Genomic DNA, 22545 nt, shown 5'->3' on the forward strand with positions numbered 1-22545 from the left:
AAAGAAGTGTGATGCTTGGAGAACTGTTTAAAAGGGCTGCAACTCTTTGCCCATGCTTCATCAGTCTCCTAACTACTTTCAGACTTTGAGTGGCATGACTCCCTACTTCCATAGGCTATCATCTTTTTTAAATATTTTGTTGTTGTTGTTCCGGTTTTGTTAGAAAAGTTCTTGCTAGCAATTTGTTGCACAAATATGACTCAAGCAAGCACATTATAGAGAATAATGTTGAACTAAAGTGGATTTCATTAATATGTAATGGCACAGTAGGTGCTTTGTAGAGCAAAAGGACTCTATGCTTGATTTTAATACAAATAATTCCAAAATATTAAGGCATGTGCTTTATAATTTTCAGTAAATTTCTCTCATTAAATGTTATCTTTCAAAAGATGGTATGTCACTCCTCTGCTTAAAGTTGTTTAATCACTCTGTACTCTAAAGTTTGAATGCTTCAACCTTGTATATTTGTCAGGTTTTTGCAGAGAAAATGAACATATATTAAAATACATGGAAAGAGGTGTATCATAGCGAATGACCCATATGATTATGAAGGTGGATAAATCCCAAGATCTGCAGTTGGCAAGTGTGAGACCCAGGAGGGCTCATGGCATAGTTTCAGTCTGAGTCCAAAGATCTGAGAACCAGTGAAACCAACCATGTGGTTGTAGTCTGAGTGCTGGCAGGCTTCAGACACAAGAAGAATTAATGTTTCAGTTTGAATCTGAAGGCAGGAAAAAAAAAAACTCAATGTCCAACTACTAGAAAGGCAATGAGGCAGGAGGAGTTCCCTCTTACTCTCCAGGGGTCAGCCTTTGTGTTCTAGTCAGACCTTCAACTGATTGGATGAGGCTCACTCACATCAGGGAGGGCAATCTGCTCAGTACCCTTTCAAATTTTAATCTCATTCAGAAACACTCACAGACACACTCAGAATAATGTTTGACCAAATGTTTGAGCACTCTGGACCAGTCACCTTGACACATAAAATTAATTGTCACTCCTGGTATGGAAGGCCTGTATTATCTAGCCAGAACAGATCGGGTTAATTGCAATTTCTCAGATAACTCTTCCTTTGGTCATTCATAGCTAGTTTTATCTCCTTAAAAACATCTTGATGGTTCACATCCACATGTTTTCACAGATGTTTTTCCTCTGCTCGAGTGTGATTACCCTTGTCTTTGTTTGAGTTCCCCAAGAAGCTGATCCTGAAACAAGGACTGAAGTGGAAGTATTTTGGGGTAGTGGGGGTGTGGCGGGAAGATGATCCCAGGAAACACCAGTAGGGAAGTGGGGAAGTGAGACCAGCAAGAGCAGGAGGCAATGAGGTGAAGCTGTAAGCCAGTTACCATGGGACAACTGGCGCTCAATCCCAGTAGGAGTGGGGAGACTCAGGGAGATAGTACAGAACATGCTTTGAATTAGGCCACTTGGAAAGCAAGGAACATGCTTCGAATTAGGCCACTTGGAAGGCAAGGGAGCTGGGGTTCTTATATGCAAATTGTCCATCATTTGAGAAAGGCTCAACCCTAAAGGGTGTTAATTCTCTGGTATTACTTGAATGGGATTCAGCAAGCAGAGAGAGTCCCCAGGCAAAGAGACCCAAGAGCTGGTGGCTCAAAGGCAGGCTGCCACGCACTGAGTTGTCAAGGAACGAGGAGGTATAGGCAGTACATCCACATCTGGGCATCTACTATAGCCTTTCTTTTTCGCTACATAACTTTAACTCACCCTTTAAGACTCAGCTGAAGCCTAGCCTCTTCTGGAGTGCCTTCATAGAACTTCCTTCTGACTTAGCTGGCTCTTGTATATTTCCCAATACAACTTCCATGTAACTACATCAGATAATCTGTTACCTTCTTCTGTAGTTTTGCTTTTCTATATCATCCACTTTGTGAGCTCCTTGAGGGAAAAGATTGTTGACCTGTATCTTCATAATGGCTGCACAAGGTAGAGCTGGTTATTTAACTAGCAAAAATAGTTATAAGAATGACATCATAAGGTAATCACTCAGTGGGTTCTTCTTGCCCACTGCACAGATAAAACTAATTTAGTGAGACAGCAGTATTGCAGTAGAGAAAGAGTTTAATTAATGCAGGGCTAGCCAAGCAGAGGACAGAAGTTTATTACTCAAATCAGTCTCCCAAAAAGCTTGGAGGCTAGGAGTTTTTTGGACAATTTAACAGGCAAGGGTCTAGGGAATGGGTGCTGCTGATTGGTTGGGAATGAAATCATAGGAGTGTAGAAAACTGTCCTCATGCACTGAGCCTCTGGATAGGGTCCTCAGGACCAGTTGAGTCACGAGTCAAAGGTCCCGGTGGAGTCAGTCAGTTGCCAGAATGCAAAAATCTGAAAAACATCTCAAAAGGCCAACCTTAGGTTCTAGAATAGTGATGTTATCTATTAGAGCAATTGTAGAGGTTACATATCTTGGGACCTCTGGAACAATGGCTGGTTATTGTTTAACTCTGCCTACATCTTAGTAGAATTCAGGCTTCTCTCATAATCGTGACCTTGGGGTCTTTCATTAGTTTTACAAAGGCAGCTTCAGTCCCCAAACAAGGAAGGGATAGTTTTGAGAAGGGTTATTATCATTCTTGCTTTTAGGTTAAACTATATACTAAATCCCTTCCAAAGTTAGCTTGGGCTATACCCAGAAACGAACAAGAACAGCTTGTGAGGGTAGAAGCAAGATGGAGTCTGCTGTGTTAGATTTCTTTCATTGTCATACTTTTTCTATGTCAGATTTCTCTCGTTGTCACAATTTTTGCAAAGGTGGTCTCAATAATAGCAATAATCAGTATTTATTGAATGCTCATTGTATGTGAGCACTTGACATATAATCCTAACCCTAAGAAGTTGATAATTTTATTATCCCTATTTTTCAGATGAAGAAACTGACATATAGGTTTTTATGTTATTTGGGGGCCAAAAGATAACTTCCCCTTTGCCCTCTGAAAGTTCACTAAAAATAAACTGACAAAAGGCAGGTTAATAGCAGAAAAGGCATACAAAATTATTTTAACATGCACAAGCATGGGGAAATCACATGAGAATGATTATCCGCTAGCTAAATTGGGCACAGAAGCTTATATATTCTTCTTCATAGGGGAGTGGATAGATGGGGAAAGTAGACAATTTTTTGAAGAGCAATAAATGATTATTAGGGAGAACGAATGGACCCAGGAGACAGAAATTAACTTGTAAATTATTCTCTTTGGAATTTGAATGAGCCCAAGAGGCAGGCATTATCTTGTAAAAAACATCTGTCCAGGTGTGGTTACATTCTCAGCTTTCTTTTCTGCAAAAGATAATGAAATTTCAGGGAGAGGATGGAAGGCAATTGTGTTCCTTTTTTGGGGCTACTGTTTGTAGATAGATAAGGAAACTGTGGAGAAAATCTTCACCCTGTGCTTTGGGAGAGACAAGGGATTGAGAGATGGTAGTGAGGGGAAGGTCCCTTATATTTCAGGGTATTCTGGTATTCTTCTTACCCAAGATTTGCATAGTTATATGTTTTTTGTCCTGGAAGTAAACTGACCCAGTCTGAGTCCAGACTCTGAACAGACACTTAACCACTGTATGACTAAATCAGTGCATGAGTGAAACGAATGAATGAATAATAACCCCAAGCCTGATCCTTCCACACACGGGAGTCATTCTGGGATGACGTTATCGGGACAGTCTATATAGTTCAAATATTCGTTTCAATGTCATGTTCTACGTACAGGAAGACTTCCAAGTAGCTTAACTAGAAGCATCAATCCTTCCTCTGGCACCTTTTTAGTAGCACTGACTACCATATGTTGGAATGTATTTGCATGTCTTAGTTTCTTTACTACTGATAAGATTATTAAAAAAAAAAAAAAAAAACTGCTTAAGTTTTTATTCATCTTGGAGTTTTCTACAGCCCCAAACATAAAGCCTTATACACAATAGGCTAACCAATGAGTGTTTGCCAGGTGAATAATGGAAACTTAAGTGACAAGCAAAGGGATCTTTGACTCTTCCTTTATTTTCCCCCAGAAACTGTAGAGACTCTTTTTTATCTCTCTCTCTCAGATTCTGAAGAGTCTGTGGTCGTACAGATTTTAGATGGCTCTGTAAAATAAAATTATATTTAAAGATATTAAGTTCAGGGAGGAATCTACGAAGTTTACTTTGTAACATTTTGGTAATCATTTGGTTAGAAAACTGTATTTCTAAGAAACTGGTATTCTTCCTTCCAAAACTGCATTCATAGAATGAATTTTTAAATTATGTAGAAAATCACCAATGTTTCTAAAATATTTCCATGGTAAAAAAAAATTACTTCTTTAAAAGTTAACTATAGTTATCAAGAATTGCCTTTCTAAAACCTCAAATGAAAAGCATTTTCTCTTTCCACTGACTAATAAATCTCTAATCATCATTGATAATCAATTCGTAGAAGAGGGCCATACCAAGTAAATTTGGCTGGGATGACTAAATTACAAAGCACATATGTCGGAGCAAGTTGCAAATCTTCACTGACTTCCCATTATTTACAAAGGATGATATAGCTAATATGTATAAAACACATAGAAAATAATATAAATTTAATTCAGTGGACATTTCTTTATTGATTATGGTATATAAAATGAATGGCATTAAGTGCCAGGGAATATACAGGAACACAAGACCTGGTCTCCATCTTTGCAGAATTTATGATCTGGAGATGGATATTTGAAAGAGAGATAAATTAACATGTAGACTGTGTGATTTTATTATAATAACAGATAACATTTAGCACTTAACAATGTTTCAGTAATTGTCCTAGTACTTTACATGGCATGATCTCATTTAATCCTTAGGAAAGCTCTATGTAGTAGGTATAATTATTATTATCCCACTACATAGCTGATGAACCTGAAGCTCAGGAAGATTCAGGTAACTTCTGCAAGACCACATGCCCAGGGGATGGATGGGTGGAGGAGCCAGGATGCAAACCTAAGCCCATGTGTATTTAAAGTCCATACCAAGAAGGCAGTAAAAATAAGGTACATCAAAGAGCACATGATTCATTCAAACTTGGGGAAATCAGACGCTGTGGCACCTAAGCTTGTGCTTGAAGGATGAAGGTGAATAGAGAGGGAGAAGGGCATTGCTAGCAGGATCAAGGCAGGTAGAGGAAGCTGAGGGGGACCTTGAGAGAACAGAGAAGAGTTAAGTGTTGCCATCTATGTAGGTGGTAGCATGCGTGTAACAGAGGAGGTGAAACTGAGAAAAGTGTTTGGAACCAGATATCATTGGCCTTGAGCGTTACAGGAAGAGTCTAGACTTTTCTCATTAGGCAGAGGGCAGTCACTGAACCATTGTGAACCAGATCAGAGCTGTATTTTAAGATTGATTTGGCAGTCACGTGTAAAAGGAGTGAGATCCAGGAGAGGGAAAAAGAGAGGAGCAGTTAGGAAACTGCTAAAATAGCTAAGGCAAATGGCACTGGGAGTCTGAATTTGTACTGCAATAATGTGAGGAGAGAGGACCAAACATAGAAACAGGAGAAGATTTGGCGCTAGCTGATATTTTAGTCCATTTGGGCTGCTGTAACAAAATATCATAGACTCAGTGGCTTATAAACAACAGAAATTTATTTCTGACAGTTCTGGAGGCTGGAAGTCCAAGATCAAGGTGCTGGCAGATTCGGTGTCTGGTGAGGACCCTCTTCCCCGTAGAGAGGCGTCTTCTCCCTGTGTCCGCACATGGAGGGAGGGGTGAGAGGTCTCTCTTAGGTCTCTTTTATAAAGACATTAATCCCATCCACAAAGGTTCTTTCCTTATGATCTAATCACCTTCCAAAGGCCTCACCTTCTAATCACCATCACCTTGGAGGTTAAGATTAAGCATATGAATTATTGGGGACACAGATATTCAGAACATGCCACTGGAGGTAGGGAGCATAAGGAGAGAGATGACAGTGTTTCAGAAGTTCAAAAGAGCAAACATGTCATCTGTAGTGCAGAGGAATCACATGACCTTTTCCAGTTAAAAGGGGTTATATTGGGAGATAAGGGGAGCTAAATAGGAATGGTGCAACTGGTGGGACACTTGAAAGCACATGAGTGAAGGTTGGGATTTCCAAATGCAGCAAAGCAGCACTTTTCATAGTGCGGTGCAGGGATTTGACACATGTCGGTCTATGACCAAATAATGATGTCCATACTTCTCAGATACTTGAAGTGAGCATGCAGACCTTTAACAAAGGTAGAGTATGTGGCATTTAAAGTCTGTGATTTTTAATTGTGAGCAATTGAAATGACTGAAGTGACCATATATAATTTGTATAAGTAAAACAAATGATTGCATATATAGTTTGTTATAAATGTAACAATTTTAAAAAGGAAATGTAAACTCTAGGTTTTAAATTGTGCATTAATGTGTATACTGTCTTCTTAACTCAGCATGATAATAAGACAAGAGAAATGCATGCTTTAACAGTCTCTTTTCTACTGATCTGTTATCCTTTTCTTTGAAAGTTTTAATTAATCCATCTAGAACATTCTTGTGTTTCCCACTTTCATATGAATATTTCTTTATTTTTTCCTATTTTTTAACAGATGATAATAATGAAGAAGAAGAGGATGTCGAAATGAAAGAAGATTCAGGTATTAAATTCATTCTTTTATTATTAGGGGGTAAGTAGGGGTCATTTTGTTGTTTATGTACACTTCATATTTTTTCAAAGAAAGACAAAATAAGATTAATAAAATAGAAATATATGCTCGGTGTTATAAAATTTAAAAGTAGTTGTGCTAACACTTAAGGTTAATACAGTTACTGTATTTAAGGAATAAATTTGACCTTGAGTTTCCTGACAGCCAAGGTAAAAATGGAACATGATGTTGTACTTAATAGAGTTATATAACAAATCGCCCCCAAAACTTAGAGTAAGCTGAAAACAACCACTTCTTATGCTCATGAGCACAGCAGAGATAACTTAATCATTCTGTTCACAAGATGTAGGGCTCAGCAGGAAGATTCAACAGCTGGGAGCTGGGACCATCTGAAGGTTCACTCACTTGTCTGGCTAGTGATTGATCTCAACTGTCAGCTAAAATATTAGCTGGGACAACTTCCTAAAACACTTGTTCATGACCACTTTATGTGGCCTGGGCTTCCTCAAAGCATGGCGGCCAGCTTCCAAAATGAGTTTCTCCTGGAAAAAGGGAGACACTGTATTCTCAGGCTTAGACATTCCATTGCATCACTCCATGTAATTCTAATTCTTTGGAATAGTCATGAGCCTGCCAAAATTCAAGAGGAAATGAAAATGGACTCAATCTCTTGTGGGGAGTGGTTCTATAGAGCATGTAAGACCTAAAATATTGCTGTGGCCATCTTTGGAAAATACACTTTCCACATATTATATTTTGTTCTCATTATCAGAATTAAGATGCATGCCAACCTCTCAACAAAGCCCATTTGTTATGAGGAAAATCTAGTGGTTAAATGCACAGGTTATAGCCTAAAGTAGCCATTCAATGTGTCTTTGATAATGAATGCATGAATCAATAGACCTGAATTCAATTCTAGCTCTATCAATTATTGACCTTAGGCAAGTGTCATTTTCTATAAGCCTCAGTTTACAATTCTGGGGGCAATAATTCTTACCATATAGTTTTGTTTGGGGGATTAAATCAGATAACATACCTAAAGTTTCATACAGTGCTTGGACCATAGTAAAGATTCAGTAAATTATTGCTTTTTTCTTTCTCATTCTAACAGATATTAGAAGGATATAGAGCTTAATTCTATGATTAAAAGCTCCTTGTTCCTCATTTTGGCAGTCACAGTGTTCTGACTGTGAAAGAGGTATCTCAGAGGCCCTAATTTTGTGTTCCTTCTCATTTGATGCCAGAATTCCCTACAAATCACTGACAGGCTCAGTCTGGGCAGCTCCATCAGCAGGGAGCTCTTTAAATTCTGATGCATTTGATCTCACTACATGAGGTTTGATTGGGGTGGTCCTTCTCTATGTTAAGTTATATCTCTCTCCCTCCCCGGACTGCCCAATATCTTCAAGAGGAAATAACACCAGTTTCTTTTCTTCATAAAATTTCATTGGAACAAGGATTATAGCTTCTATCTACTCCTCTCCAGTCCAAACATGTCTGATTCCTAAAGTTCCCTTGGACTTCCAAATGCAATGGATTCAGAAGGTATGAGAAGTAGAAGCAGAATCTGAAAGTCAGGAGTAGGAATAAAGGAGGTAGAAGAGGAACTGTAGCAGTGGCTGTTGGTGCCCTACTTATGCCTCCTTGGTGCTTGCTTTATTTTACAGCACCAACAGCTTTCCAAGGAAAGTCCTTATGACTGTCTGCTGAGTGCTTTGCTCTCGTCCTGGCAGCAAACTCAAAGCACAAGAGAGTTAATTTCTCTGGAGCAGCCCTCAACCAATAATAGATAAGAGTTGGTTGATTAATACCCACATCTGACGCATGTTCTGTTCCAATGCTGTCTAGTAGAAACATATGTGAGCCTCAAATGTGAGCCTCATGTATAATTTTGAACAAAGTGAAAGGAAGAACGTAAAACTAACTTTAACAATATTTTGTATAACACAATAATCCAAAATATTATCATTTCAATGTATAATCAATATAAAAATAGTCAGATATTTTACATTTTTTTTTTCATACTAAGACTTTGAAATTGGTATGTGTTTTACATACACATCTGAATTCAAACTAGCCACATTTCAACTACTTGTTGGCCATATGTGGCTAGTGGCTACAGTATTGGACAATATTGTTCAGAGGTCTCCAGTAGAACTGAGTCTTGGTTGCCCACAGTGGAATGTACTCATGAACACACCCAGTATTGTCTGCTTTCCTTTTCCTGTCTTTCTTCCCTATTCTTCTTGTGACACTTGCTAAAATCATCTCTCAAATTAACTGCTTAAAACTCAAACCCTTCTATGTTTGCTTCTGAGAGAATATGACCTAAGACAAGGACTTGGCTTGCCTTTTATAAAACATAGAGCTCAAGGTAAAATTTAAATTAAAATTTCAATTCCTATACCCATGTAGAATGTCTTATTGTAAAAAAGAGCCATATGTTTAAAAAAGACTTTAAATTGTCACTCTGTCTTGAATTAACTTTCATGAATTTAATCTTGCCGTTCTCATTTATCTTGCTCACATGAAATGTCCTTGGAGTATCTTTTAGCTACGAGGGATACTGCCCTTTCAAGCACCCAGTATAAGGGCCTTGTCTTGCCATGGATCATTTGCCTAAGTGCTATAAGTACACATTTCTAAACAGAGAGAGTTGGCTTCTCAATGAGATTTAGATAGCTATCCAAACCACTGAATGATTTTAAGGAAATCGTTATTAATGCTAATGGAGAGTCCACAAGTTTGGAGTCAGCGTTTGAGGTTTGGCGGCATTAATTGGATCATCATTTCTGATTTTAGTTCCACCAGGTTTCCTGGGAGTTTGGTCTCCAGCAGCTACATGCAGCTGTTCAAGTCATATTCAATGGCCCAAGGATGCTAAGCCACTCGGGCAGAATGGGCTTGGGAGCTACTCCCAATTTCCTGATACCTGAGTGCTGAAATCATGGAGAATTTTTGTGCTGAATGGTTCCAGCTGGCCTCACCAGACATTGGTGTGCATGATGGCTTCACTCAGATCTCACACTTAAGCATGTCAGTCTCGAAGATGAGTCTGAACCAGTCTCCCAAGGCCTTTAACTGCTGTCTTTCCCCTGCCCTGCATCAATTCTCCTTCTCATTCAAATAGAAAAGCTGGAGGGATTTTTACAAATGCAACTGACACTAATGAAGGGCTACTTGAGTGAATCAACTGGCCAAGACATGCTAGTGAATGATAGTGAATAACAACTTGAATACCTAAACCCACTGGGGTGCTTGTAAATGAACTCTCTGGGTAAGAAGAGCCCCAGTGTGAAGAGTTTGCAGATTTCTATGGTATAAACACAAATACCATGATCTTTTTCAAGCTTCCAAAGCATGAGGTCAATGAATAGGAGAGCTGGGGAGAGATGGTACAATTAGCTGGTGTGAGCTGGCTCAAGTCAGCCACAGCACAGCTCTGCTGAGCCAGAGTTTAATTGGGCATGTACTTTGTGCCAATAACGTGACATGCATGAACTCATTTAATACACACAGCAGTTCTACAAGGCAGGAACTGTTATTATTGAGACTTAAAAGGGATTAGTTCCTTGCTTAAATAGCAGAACCAGAATTTGAATCTGAGTTTGCCTGACCCCAAAGTTCATGTCCTTTACTTTCTTGCTCCTGTCTCCAGACTTTTATAGTAAGTAGAGGCAGGAGCATTTCAGATGGTATCAGACATGGTCATCTGCAAGGGGAGGTTCTACTCCCATGGGAGGTAGAAGAAGCAGAGTGGCTTAAATGCCAAGAATTCCGTGTAAGTCCTTTAATCATCTTCCTTAATCCTTAATTCCTTAATGGCAAATGTCTTCCCATGTCCTTTCATTTCCATGACTGCACTGTTAAAATTAGCCCCAGTCTGAGTCAGCAGGGACGGAAAATTATCAACCACCTATGGAAACTCAACCACATCACAGCTGGATGCACAGTTCAGTCCCTCAGGGGACAAAGCCATGCTCCTGGCAAATCTCCAGGTTTCTACCCTCTGCCAGATATAGGGCAAGCTAAAAAACATGATACATTGTCAAGGAGAAGCATGGGGGTGCTTTTGAAGACAAGCAGAAGCAACTCTCTTCTTCACTCCCCCAGGCCAAGAGGGAAAGTTGTTCCTCCCAAGCCACAAGTAGAAACCTGGACACAGAGGCCTTATGTATCTGTGACTTTCATTTGCATGCCCCAGAACACTTTACCCATGGTGTCATGAGATGATACAATACTGTTTCATATAACATGTTTCATGTTCATATTCAATATGTATGCATGCCCAGTGACCCAAGGAGTGCTCTACAACTTTTTCAAAAATAAAATATTAGTACTTTGGCGGGGTGCTTAGATATTTCAAAATGTAGCACATGGATGTCTTTTTAAATAGTACCCACTGCCCAGGAATTCCTATTCTGGTGGGAAATGAAGACCTAGAAATGTAACTCACAAAAATGCAAAAAGTGATTGGAGAAATGCTGGTTTGGAGTTGAATTTCCAGCACTGGAAACTCTCTTCTTGCTCCCAGTTGCAGACGACACATTGCAGTGACATAGAAGGGTTACATTTTTCTCCCAGTGAGGTTGCAAATGTCTCTTTGCCCATTGTATGAATCCCTTTGAGCCTAGTATTTGCACTCGGTGAGCTGCTCCAAGCATCTCATTTCTGTTTTTGCTGAACCCATTCCAAGGGTCAACATCCATCTTGCACCTGGTGACAGAAGTTTGGGGGAGTTGCTAATGTAGTCATTGGCAAATTTTTTCACCCTGGCTGTGGTAATAACCTTAGATGTGACTGACTTGCAACCACAGAAAACCTAGCCTAGTGCCCAAAGCTTTGCAGTTTATAATGCCAAAGTTTTTAATAGCACATCTATCAAATGTGGGGTTTTTTTTTTTGTTCTGTTCCTTTTTTAATAAATGGGAAATGAGAAATGAGTCGCCATAGCTCTGTAATGTAATTTTAGAATCCTGGCATGAAGGCGACAGCTGCTAAGAGAGAATTAGGCAGGGTCCCCATTATATCTTGGCCTTAAAGAAAGGCCTGGGGAAGTGAAAATAAAATCGAATTTGAAATGAAATTCTCAAGGCACTGCTAGGCACCAGGGATACGAGAGGGATTAGGAAAGACAAGTGCCCTTTTCTCATGGAATTTACATTCTTGGGGATGAGATGAGGAAGGAGACATACAGTAAAGGGATACACCAGAGAGCGAGATAATTTCAGATACAAGTGATGCGTTTGAGAGAGATTTCCTTTGTGAGCCTTTAGATTAAGCAGTCAGGGAAGGCCTTGTAGGGAGCTGAATTTGAACTGAGATTCAAAGCGCAAGAAGGGAGCAGACCTATGAATATGTGTGTTGGAGGAGTGGGGGTGAGAACAGCAGGTGCAAAGGTCCTGAGGCAGGAACCACCCTAGCAGTGATTGAGGAACACAAAGGGAAAGGAAACTGACAAAGCTAGAGCCAAACACAAGTGGGAAGTGAGGCTAGTGTGGTAAGCAGGGCCCAAGTGACGTGCTGTGCCAGGCCTGGAATTGGATTTGGATCTTATTCTAAGCAATGGTTTTTAAACAGGCGAGCAATGTGATCTGGTTTATGTTTCAAAAGCTCACACTAGCTGCTGTGTCGAGGATAGAGTGTAGACAACAAAGAATAGAAGCGGGGAGATTAGAAGGCTAGGGGGTTATGAGATGCTGGTGCGGGCTACTGTGGTGATTCCAAAGGTTGAGCACATTGATGAATATGAAATCTATTTTAGAATGGAGCAGAGAGGGCTATGATAGGATTTGCGATTGCTTCAACCGGAAAAGTAAATGAAGAAAAATATTGAGAATGACATCTCAGTTTGGGGTTTAAATTCCTGGGTAGATAGTGATACCATTCCTTGAGATGTGTAATACTGTGGAAAGAACAGGCTTATAAACAGCAAGTATATGATTATATCTGACTTTAAATTTGAAATGCCTGATGAGGTCCTTTACAAAAAATTGAAAGGGCCTGATGGGAGTTGAGTGCAGGAAAGGAAATTATTAGTGCTCTGAAGTGTGGGGCATAGTTAAGTACCAGCCCCAAAGGGACAATGGGAAGGAGGTGGCTACGGGAGCCAAGAGACTTAGAGGGCCACGTGGAGAAGGCCAACTCTAGGGTCTGTAACCTTAGATTGAGGGATACAACCAGCTCATGAAAACCACCAGGTGCCTAGAAAGTAGATGCCCTGAGCTCCCCATTGGCTACATCTAATAGGAAGCCAGAGAACCAGGGAGTTCATTGATGCAATCCAGAAAATTCAGCCTCCCAGAGCACAGTAGGGGTGGTGAAGGATGGAGAGTGGATCTAGAGAGGCAAACAGATATCCATTCCCAAATCCCAAACAAGATGCCCTGTAGGCTGTTGAAGACATAAGTCATGAGCTCAGAAAGAAGATCAGGACTAGATACATAAATTCACACCTAATGAAGTGTGCTATATCCAAATGAATAAACTCGGAGATATTTTCCTGACACTGTCTTCAGAACTTAATTTATTTGCCCCCATGGATAGACTTAGAGAGGCATTGAGGAAAATAGGAAGCACAGTAATTTAAGTGGGAAATACAGAAGTTGTTTAGAATCTGGATTACTAAAAAACAGTTTGTTAAATAGAAGCAGGGTAATTTCTAGCCCCATTCCTTTCTCCATTCCTCTAGCCCTGCTTTCAGGACTGAGTAAGATGAAATTGCACCATGACAATTGTCAACTAATCTATGAAGATTGAAATCAAACACTCTTGGAGGAAAAATAAGTTAACAGGGTTCCCTTATGGAGAATTTCTAAATTTATGAAAGCACATGTGTAAGATTTTACATTTGTGTGAATCACTAATGCTATCTACAAAAATGTTTTAGCTTAAGCCTTAAGTTTAAGTCTATGTAGATTGGAGAACCACAAGTCCTTGCCAGAATTTCGCTCAGCCATGATGACAGATGAATCTGCAATTAAGATTCAGCGTGTGTGTAGGTTTACTAAGAAGAAAACATTTTTAAATTTCAACATAATTTTGAACCCTACTGGTAAATATTTAAATGAGAATATTAAATCTTTGTGATTCCAGAGGGGTTAGAGCCAAAAGGCCTCTCTCCACCCCACAAGAAGAGCAAAGCAAAGAAGCCAGAATGTTCGAAAGACTCTAGCGAGGGTAAGTCCTGTCCCTCCTTCCTTTAGAAAATTATGCCATGAAAAGAAAATTATATTTAATTTTTAAATTATGTGTATAAACACACTCATGTTCAGATATTCCTAAGGGTTAAAATATCACAGAGAAATTATTTCATCCCTTTCTAATATGTTTGAAGATGAAGAATCAGATTCAAGTTTATTTTGTTAAGGTAAAACCCAAATTTTAAAAGTCCATTTTGTCAGTGTGATGTATTTTCCATGTCTGCAAAGCAAAAAAATGTAAGTAGTGCTTACCAGTTACATGTTCCAAAATTGTGTAAAAGTGAAGGTCAAGATTTGTATGTGATGACCAGCTTTGCAACTATTGGCTTATTGGGAAAAATGTTTTTCTGATAAATACATTCTGAGTCTTTCCAGATTCAGACTTCAACAACGGATGCTGGAAATGGTTCCTGTCTTTAGCATTCTCTTTCATTTTCTAGGATCCTACATACCTTTGCATTTTTGCATTGAATGGGCAGGTCCCAATGGACTCAGTTTTATGAAGAAAGGACACGGTCTCTCTTTTACACACTGGTACAACACACAGTTCATTCAGATTTTCTTTTAAAATGTTGATGAGGTGTTCTTTTCATGTGAACCTCAAACCTAAGGGTAGTACAAACTTTTACACTTGATATTAGCCCAAAGGCAGAGAAGCGATAGAGTAGTACAAATTTTTTAAAGGGGGCATATTTACGCCTTGTCCTTCTTGCCTTGAGCCCCACCTCCTCCACTGAGAAATGAAGAGTGTAATAATACTGATGGTGTTGGGTTGGGTCTTGAGGGAAGAAGATGCCAAGATGGAAGCAGAAGTGCAGGATAAAGGTGAGAGAAATGGGCGATGGAGCAGGAGCAGCTGAAAGGGAAGAAGAAAAGAAGGAGGCTTAGCTAGGAAGTGCCTCAGTCTGCAGTGCAGTCTGGAAGTCCAGAGGAGTCCTGCACTGGACGGGAATAGCTGGGCTCTAGGGTCTCGCTTTCCCATGCTCAGTCACTGGCTGCAAGTAGTTTTGGGGAGAAAGTGTCCGGCCTCAGCAGGAACACGGTGCCACGGGGGTCCTCAAAAGTGTGGCTGCTGGGCGCTGTCAGCTTATTTATCTCCTAGCAGCAGGTCTCACTTGAACTCTTGAGCTGCTCACGTGCAGGACTGCACAGTATCCCTGTGAGTGCTGGGGCTTCCGGTGCTAAGTAATAATGCTGCTTTTTCACCTTTCTGGGAATTTAGAACCAATCGAGAAGACAAAGCTGAAAGAAAGGTGGAAATCAAAGCATTAGCTTGATTACTAATGTGGTTAGGCCAGAGCATCTGGCTGCCCTGCCCCCAAACAGACTTCCTAATCCTGGATTTCAGCTGTAAATGGGAAAGCTTTAATCACTGTTCCCTCACAGGCAAGTGCAGGAGTCCTCAGCTTCCTAGACCAAGGCTGCCCTGGTCAGCTTGTTATAGGACGAGCAGACCAGGAACACGCCTTCTCTGTAGGCAGGTGGGTCTGAGAGAGACACAAGATAGGACTGTTTCCTTCTCCCAGGCTTACTGTAAGTGAGGAGAGGTGTAGAAAGGCACAGAAGTAGATGTGATCCCTCCTCTAGACAAGGAGCGAAGGATGAACGTTTCCTACTGACAGTAAAGAACAGAAATAGCATGTGTACTGGCCTAGCACTGGCCTGGCCTTTGGCCAGTGATGGCTGTTATTATCAGTATCATAACCATGGCCATGGTAGGGTATGCACTGCCCTAATTCAGTGAAATGTGCTTGAAAGTTTAAAATTGTTCGGAGAACACTTAGAACCAGGGAAAAGGCCAGCTGCAGTAATTCACCCAAGATATTCAGCTTTGTTACTGCCTGGAGGGAGAGTAGCTGGGGCTTCCAAATCTCCTGTTGTAGTTCGGTCATTTTCTAGACCATCTCTTAAGGCCACACTTGGGTAATGAGCTGGGGCAAAGCAACACTCACCTTTCCCCTAGAGAAACTCTACCTCACCAGATTCCCACCACATCCATAACCTATGTCAAAAGCTGTTTTCCAGAGCCTGAGCCTGTTGTCATTTCTGAGCCTCACGTAACGGCTATTAAGCTGTAGCAGTTCTTCCACCTTTAATTAAAGAAGGGAATTCTTCCAAGTTACTCCTTCCAATGTGTGAAAACTTCATTTACTTCCTAAATCAGTTGCTTTGTTTAAGAACATCATTCCCCAATCCTAATGACTCAATAATACAGCTTCACCTCCTATCATTATGTGGTCTAACAATCTGCTCTGAATCATAAAGATGAAAATGTGGTAACTGGGTTTGCTAGCAGGGACATTCTGTCTGTGGTGAAATGTGAATGTGAGGCACTCTCCGGAAACATGGGAATTGTGCATTTGTTCCTAAGAGGGCTTCAAAGACAAATTAAAAAGTGAAAATGGCTGGGCAAGGAGTGAGAAAGGGAGCACCATCGGGCAGGCAGCGGTGGATGATTCCACGATGTGCTGTTGTGCTGAACCCCTCCCACCTTTAGTGGGGATGACACCAGGTTCGAGAGGCTGAGGAAGAGCCCCAGAATCACTGAAAGAGACGTGGGGTTTTCCTGGGGGCTTTCATACAGGAGAGAGAGCCTGGTGGCAGGAGCCTGGGCAGGAGGACCACAACCACTTATAAAAAACATGCAGCGACAACCTTTCTTTAACCCAAGACAAAGGGCCTCCATCCCTTGTACAACCTGAGTTCCACAGTATGGGCTGGGGGCTCAGATGTTCCCTGTAGATAAGAATCTCCAGGTTGCCACTCCTGGATTCTAGTTGAGACCTTCGAACCGCATGGAGATGCATCCACCACATGGTTCATTCTCAGGATATGCTTAAGTGATTGCTATCAGTTGGTTTACCACACATATGGCACTTATTACTTATCAATGTTTCTATTTTGACAAAATAACCTATGTCCCTGAATTCATGCATTGTACTCTTGCATGTGTTCCATTTCCCGTTATGATACAAAGAGTTACAATCATTCTTTCCTAGTGGATATGCAAATGAAATCTGGTATCACTGGAAGAGGGGCAAGTTTTAATGCTGACCATTACTCTTCTCTCTAGATCTTCTTCCCAGCTTAGAGTTATCCATGTTTTTCTAGCTTGGTCATTTCACATTTTTTTAGAAAGAGAAGATCCTGGTATTTTTATTTATAGATCACTCGGCTTAATGCCCCAACAATGGGCCCCATCTCTCTTCTCTCCTTCTTTAGGATTCCCTGGCCCACTTCCCACCCTCACAGGTACTACTGATGTCCTCCTTTTACCTGATAACACAGATTTTCAGAAAGGGTTACAGAAAACAAACTCACCTAGATTTTCCAGCATATATAGTCATAATAACTGTATTTAGATTCAGAAGAAAAATTTCAAGAACATATGGTCAAATTTTCTCATTCTACAGAATTTTTTAAAGTACAGACTGCAAATGCTTCGTTAACTTGCCCAAGTCCATGCAGTTTGTTAATGTCACAATCTCTTCTTTTTTTTTTTTTTTTTTTCTAGAAAAAACACAGCTTCTGAAATCCTTTTCTTTTTCTCTTTCCTGGAAATTAGAACAAATTTTTTGAAGGAAGAAATATTGTCAACATTATAACCTTGAGTTAAGCATTATTACTTTAGTAAACATCTTGCTGAGATATTGAACATCAAAATTAAAACTCAATTTCTAAATGTATTTATTTGCATTTTTATGCTGTGTACTTTTGAATATAGTGGTTTTATTATTTTAATTAAAATTTCATGAACCACTGTGTACTTTGGTTTCACACACACTCAACACCATACCAATAATGAAATTATTAGTAATTTCAAACTACTAATTGATTGGCTGTCATCTGCTATAAATGATAATGCTGTCTATGAACTAGCAAGGCATAGACAGAATTGTTTGGAAAAAAGTCTGGTTAGTACCAGTTGCATTAATTCTAACTCCCCATAATTTAGATCTCTTTTTTTTTCTTACAAAAAGTTGAAAGAATATTATTGCAGAAAACTTAGCACCTTTAATAAAGCATACTTTTCTCACACTTCTTCCTTTGTCTTTCAGAAGTAAATGCTCTACAGGTTCCTTTAGTGAAAGTCTCTCAGGACTTATTTGCCTGAAAATGGTATTATTTTGCATTATTCTTTTAAGGCAATATTGGTGGGTAAAAATTTGAGGTTGATGGTTATTTTCTTGCAACATTTTGAAGTTGTTTTCCTGTAGTTGTTAAGGAATATTTCAGTTTGTTTTTTGCTTCTTTTAAGCTGATCTGTTTTTCCTTTCTGTCTGCTTTGACAATCTACTCATTATCTTTTGTGTTCCATAGTATCACTATGATGTGCCTAGGTATAGATTCATTTTTATGTATCCTCTCTTAGAATTTGCTGTACTTCTTAGATCTGGGAATGGGCATCTTTCATTAGTTCTGAAAAACTCTCACATACCACTTCACCAAATATCACTTCAATCTGTTACTTTCTATTCTTTCTTTCTCTGTTCTTCATGACTTTTAACCCATATCACATTTTCATCCTCTGTGTCTCTTCTCTCTATGATGCCTTCCAGTTAATTTTTTTCAAGTCTGTCATTTAACTTGCTAATTTTCTATCCAACTGTATTTAATCTGATGTTTAACTCTTCACTGAATTTTTAATTATAGTTTTCTTTTTTGATACATTTTATTTGGTTCCTTTTCAAATATACATGTACATTTTTTATTTAATTAACACATAAAATACCTTTAATAATCTGCATCATAAATTTTAATATCGCTAGTGTGTACAAGTCTGATTCTGCAGTTTATTGACTCTGCAAACTTATGCACTTGGTTATTTCCTTGTGTATTTTGCCTTTTTGATGATCATGTTCCTTGGATTTTTACTTATGGAAGATTTTTTGATGTTGCTTTAAGAGCTCATTTATTTACACTTGGTTTTCTAAGATACCTGAAGATACCACCTTAGCAGTACCTTAAAGTACATATTAGGCTTAGAGTTTTGTTTTTATTTTGTTGGCTAATGGTCCTTAAACCCATGTTAGTCCATGTATAGGATGAGGAAATCTCAACAGAGACCTTTTTCTTCCCTTTTTTTCCTCTGCGACAAATGCTAAAACTGACATAGGCAAATCTCCCACTGTATTTACGACCCTAGCACAGGCCCCTCCATGCCTCACACGTGTGGCTCATTCAAATCCAAGCTCTAGCTATTGGTTCTCAAAGAGTGTTCTTGAATCTGCATCCATCAGCCTCACCTGGAAACTCACGCCTATAATCCCAGCACTTTGGGAGCCCAAGGCGGGTAGATCACTTGAGGTCAGCAGTTCAAGACCATCCTGGCCAACATGGTGAAACCCTGTCTCTACTAAAAATACAAAAATTAGTTGGGCATGGTGGCACATGCCTGTAATCCCAGTTATTCAGGAGGCTGAGGCACAAGAATTGCTTGAACCCAGGAGGCAGAGGTTGCAGTGAGCTGAGATTGAGCCACTGCACTCCCAGCCTGGGCAACAGAGCAAGACTCAGTCTAAAAAAAAAACAAAATTCTAGGTTCACATCCCAGACCTACTGAATCAGAAACCTGAAGTGGGGTGCAGTAATCTGTGTTCTCAAAAGCGCTTCATCTGAAGATGCACGCTCAAACTTGAGAACTGTTGTTCTTGAGTCTAGGTTACCTGGGGTTGGCACATGCCTCAAAGCAAATATTGATTTCAGTGCCTGCTTAGAACTCTTGATCCTGACACTTTTATCATTTCTGTTTCTAAGAATTTCCCTTACAAAAGCACCATCTCAGCCATGTATCCAAGAATTAGATAGATGCATACATATATATGTACATACATATAGATAGCGCAAATACCTACAGATATATATATATGCACACACACATATAGGTATGTATATGTGTATACCTGTAAATGTATATATGTATACACATACCTTTATATGTATGTGTATATATGTATAGATGTGTAGGTATATGCTATCTATTGTATGTATGTATATATACATATACATGTGTATGCATGTATGTATATACATGCATATACGTGTGTGTGCATATATATCTGTAGGTATGTGCTATCTATATGTATGTATATATGTATGTAGGCACATACATATGGGTGTGTATATATCTGTAGGTATGTGCTATTTATATGTATACATCTATTTACTTATGTAATCACACAGATATATATGTGTATATGTGTCTATATATACACACATGTGTATATATGTAGCTCTACATACATATAGATATATACACATATGTGTATAGATATATATATACACATATGTGTGTACATATATACACATATACATATATCTATACACATACATATATTTCTAATACATAGCCTGGAAAGATACATATCAAGCTGACCTCAGAAATTATCTTGGAGGAGTGAAGAAGGAGCACAGTTGGGTTTTGGAGAGTTTAATATTCAACTTTCTAAATGTATGTGTAATTGAATATGCACACACACATATAATGAATTATTTTATAAAACAAACACGTATTTTCATTAAAAAAGAACTAAATGGACTATATGCTGCTAAGTTCAGTAGCATGTTTCAAACAGTAATTTTCTGCATACCTAAGTCTCCAAAGCCTTCAGTGGCTTTTGTTCACAAATATCACTTTCCATCATATTTTTACAGAAAGCACTAGCACTTTGACTCTCGCTCCACAATTGCCTTTACATAGAATATTCAATAAGCATCCGTGGGATGCCCATTCCTCAGGAAACTGAACCCTTGCAATCCTAAATCAAGCAAACCTATATTGCACTTTAAAATATTAATGATGTCTTTTGTCAGATGAAATTATATGTGGAAACATTTTGGAAACTAGAAAGCACTATGCCAGTTTGAGGGATCTAATGATAATATTAAAGTTATTATTATTGTTATTTTACTAAAATAAATTCTTCTGAATACATGAGCCATTTATGGAACGTAGCTTGTATTTCCTGAGAGGCAGAATTTTCTTTCTGCCCCATTATTTTCTATGCATATTAAAGTATCGTGTGACATGCTGTTTTGTGAGTGGCTGGACAGAAGGGACATTCTATCTTTCAGAATGCCATGCAGCAGTTCATGCATTATATTCATAAGCATGATTTTTAATTTAATTTTTTTGACAAGTGCAGCGAAGGGTAAAATCAGGCAGTCATAATTTTGACTTTGCCATCACTCAAATGAGCTTAGTGATTGACCAGCTTTAAACAAAATAGCAGGATTCAGGAAAAGCAGCTTTTCCCTGAAGAAAAGCTTTGTTTTATCCTCTAGACCTTAAAATACCCAGAATTTAAGCAAAATGTGTAAATTTCCATGGTGAAAAATCAGAATACAATAAATGCCTATACCACCATCTTGCTTCAATCATATTTTTCTTACATTCTGCTTGATTCCAGGCCATTCTGAACTATCCCCCACCACAAAGTAGTAGAAGGACCCAGTGGTCTCTTTTCATTTGTACTGTTGCTCCCCACACGTAATTACCCATTAAACAGACCACAGAGTTCTGTTTCAGAGTCAGCTCTAGGACTTTAAATGGGACTTAGAGAAAGTGAGTATTAAGGCATTTTCCATTGTGAGAAGGGCTGAATCTACCAAGGCAGAGAAACCACAGGTTCTGTTTGACCAGGAATGATCCCAATTTATGCATATTGCCATTGGCATTTGTTAGCAATGTTCCCTTTCACTCCTGGAGGTAACCCAAGTTTGGTGATAATGTATATGGACCCTCATACCCACAGAGAAAGAGTTCAGTATGAGCATGGACAGAACTCTCAATTGTTCATGTTCTGCTTCCTACTTGGGCAGTTTTTCTAACCTAAGACTCGGTTTCTTCATACATTAAATGTATGGAAGGGAAACCGATCTTGCAGGACTGCAGGGCAATTTAAATAAGATGATTTATGGAAAACACCAGGAACGTTGACTAGACAGAAGAGCTGGTCAGTGAGTATATTGAATTTCAAACAAGAAGAGCTCCCTCCCACCAAAAACTCCCCTATCTTGCTTATTAATGCTTGAAATTCCTTTTAACATGAACAAAATACTTTTGCAAGCAGAGATACATTTTTAAATGCATTGCTTGCATCACACATCTGGCTAGGTTTGTTTCTCTCCTCTTACCCTTAGGTTCACTCAGCACACTCTGCATGCCTCCCCACCCCAGCCCTCAGTTGCACCAATTCCAGTGCCAAAGGGACTTTCTTCCAGTCTGTCTTCATCCTCCTGATCTCTATTCCCCTTCTCCTCAAGTCCAGATTCCCAAGAAACTACAGGAGGTCCCCCACTTACGATGGTTTGATTTAGGATTTTTTGACTTGATGGTGTGAAAGCAGTAGGCATTCAGTAGAAATCTTCCTTTGGATTTTAGTTTTGATGTTCTCCTGGACTCTCGATATGATGGTCTCTCCTGATGCTGCTCAGTGAGCCGCAGCCCCCAGTCAGCCGTACCATCACGACGATAAACAACTGATACTGCACTCTAGAGTGGCCTGTGTTGTCAGCAGTTTTTGGATATTGTGTTTTGTGTTTTCACATTCCATCATGTCTACAAAATGCCCATCTGTGCAAGTTAGGTGTACTAAATGCATTTTTTGCTTACAGTATTTTCAACCTACAATGGGTTTATCAGGACATAAACCCATCTTAAGTCAAGGAGCATCAGCAGCCTATCTCCAATATTTACACAACCACACACCTCA

General features: G+C 39.3%; 1 protein-coding gene and 1 long non-coding RNA gene across 2 annotated transcripts in view; one reads left to right on the forward strand and one right to left on the reverse strand.

The window, feature by feature from the left end:
- Positions 1-22545, forward strand: part of MACROD2 (MACRO domain containing 2) — a 584358-nt gene that overhangs the window by 402957 nt on the left and 158856 nt on the right. Inside the window, exon 3 of the mRNA XM_011979458.1 lies at positions 6573-6620. Within this exon, the coding sequence (XP_011834848.1) occupies positions 6573-6620 (48 nt within the window). The remainder of the gene's footprint in view (positions 1-6572; positions 6621-22545) is intronic.
- The window catches only part of LOC105539274, a 29306-nt gene continuing 19887 nt past the window's right edge, over positions 13127-22545 (reverse strand). Inside the window, exon 2 of the long non-coding RNA XR_001006025.1 lies at positions 13127-15073. This is a non-coding gene — a long non-coding RNA (uncharacterized LOC105539274). The remainder of the gene's footprint in view (positions 15074-22545) is intronic.

Source organism: Mandrillus leucophaeus, unplaced genomic scaffold (assembly GCF_000951045.1).
Source record: "Mandrillus leucophaeus isolate KB7577 unplaced genomic scaffold, Mleu.le_1.0 Scaffold202, whole genome shotgun sequence".
In the NCBI taxonomy this organism is placed as follows: Eukaryota; Metazoa; Chordata; class Mammalia; order Primates; family Cercopithecidae; genus Mandrillus; species Mandrillus leucophaeus.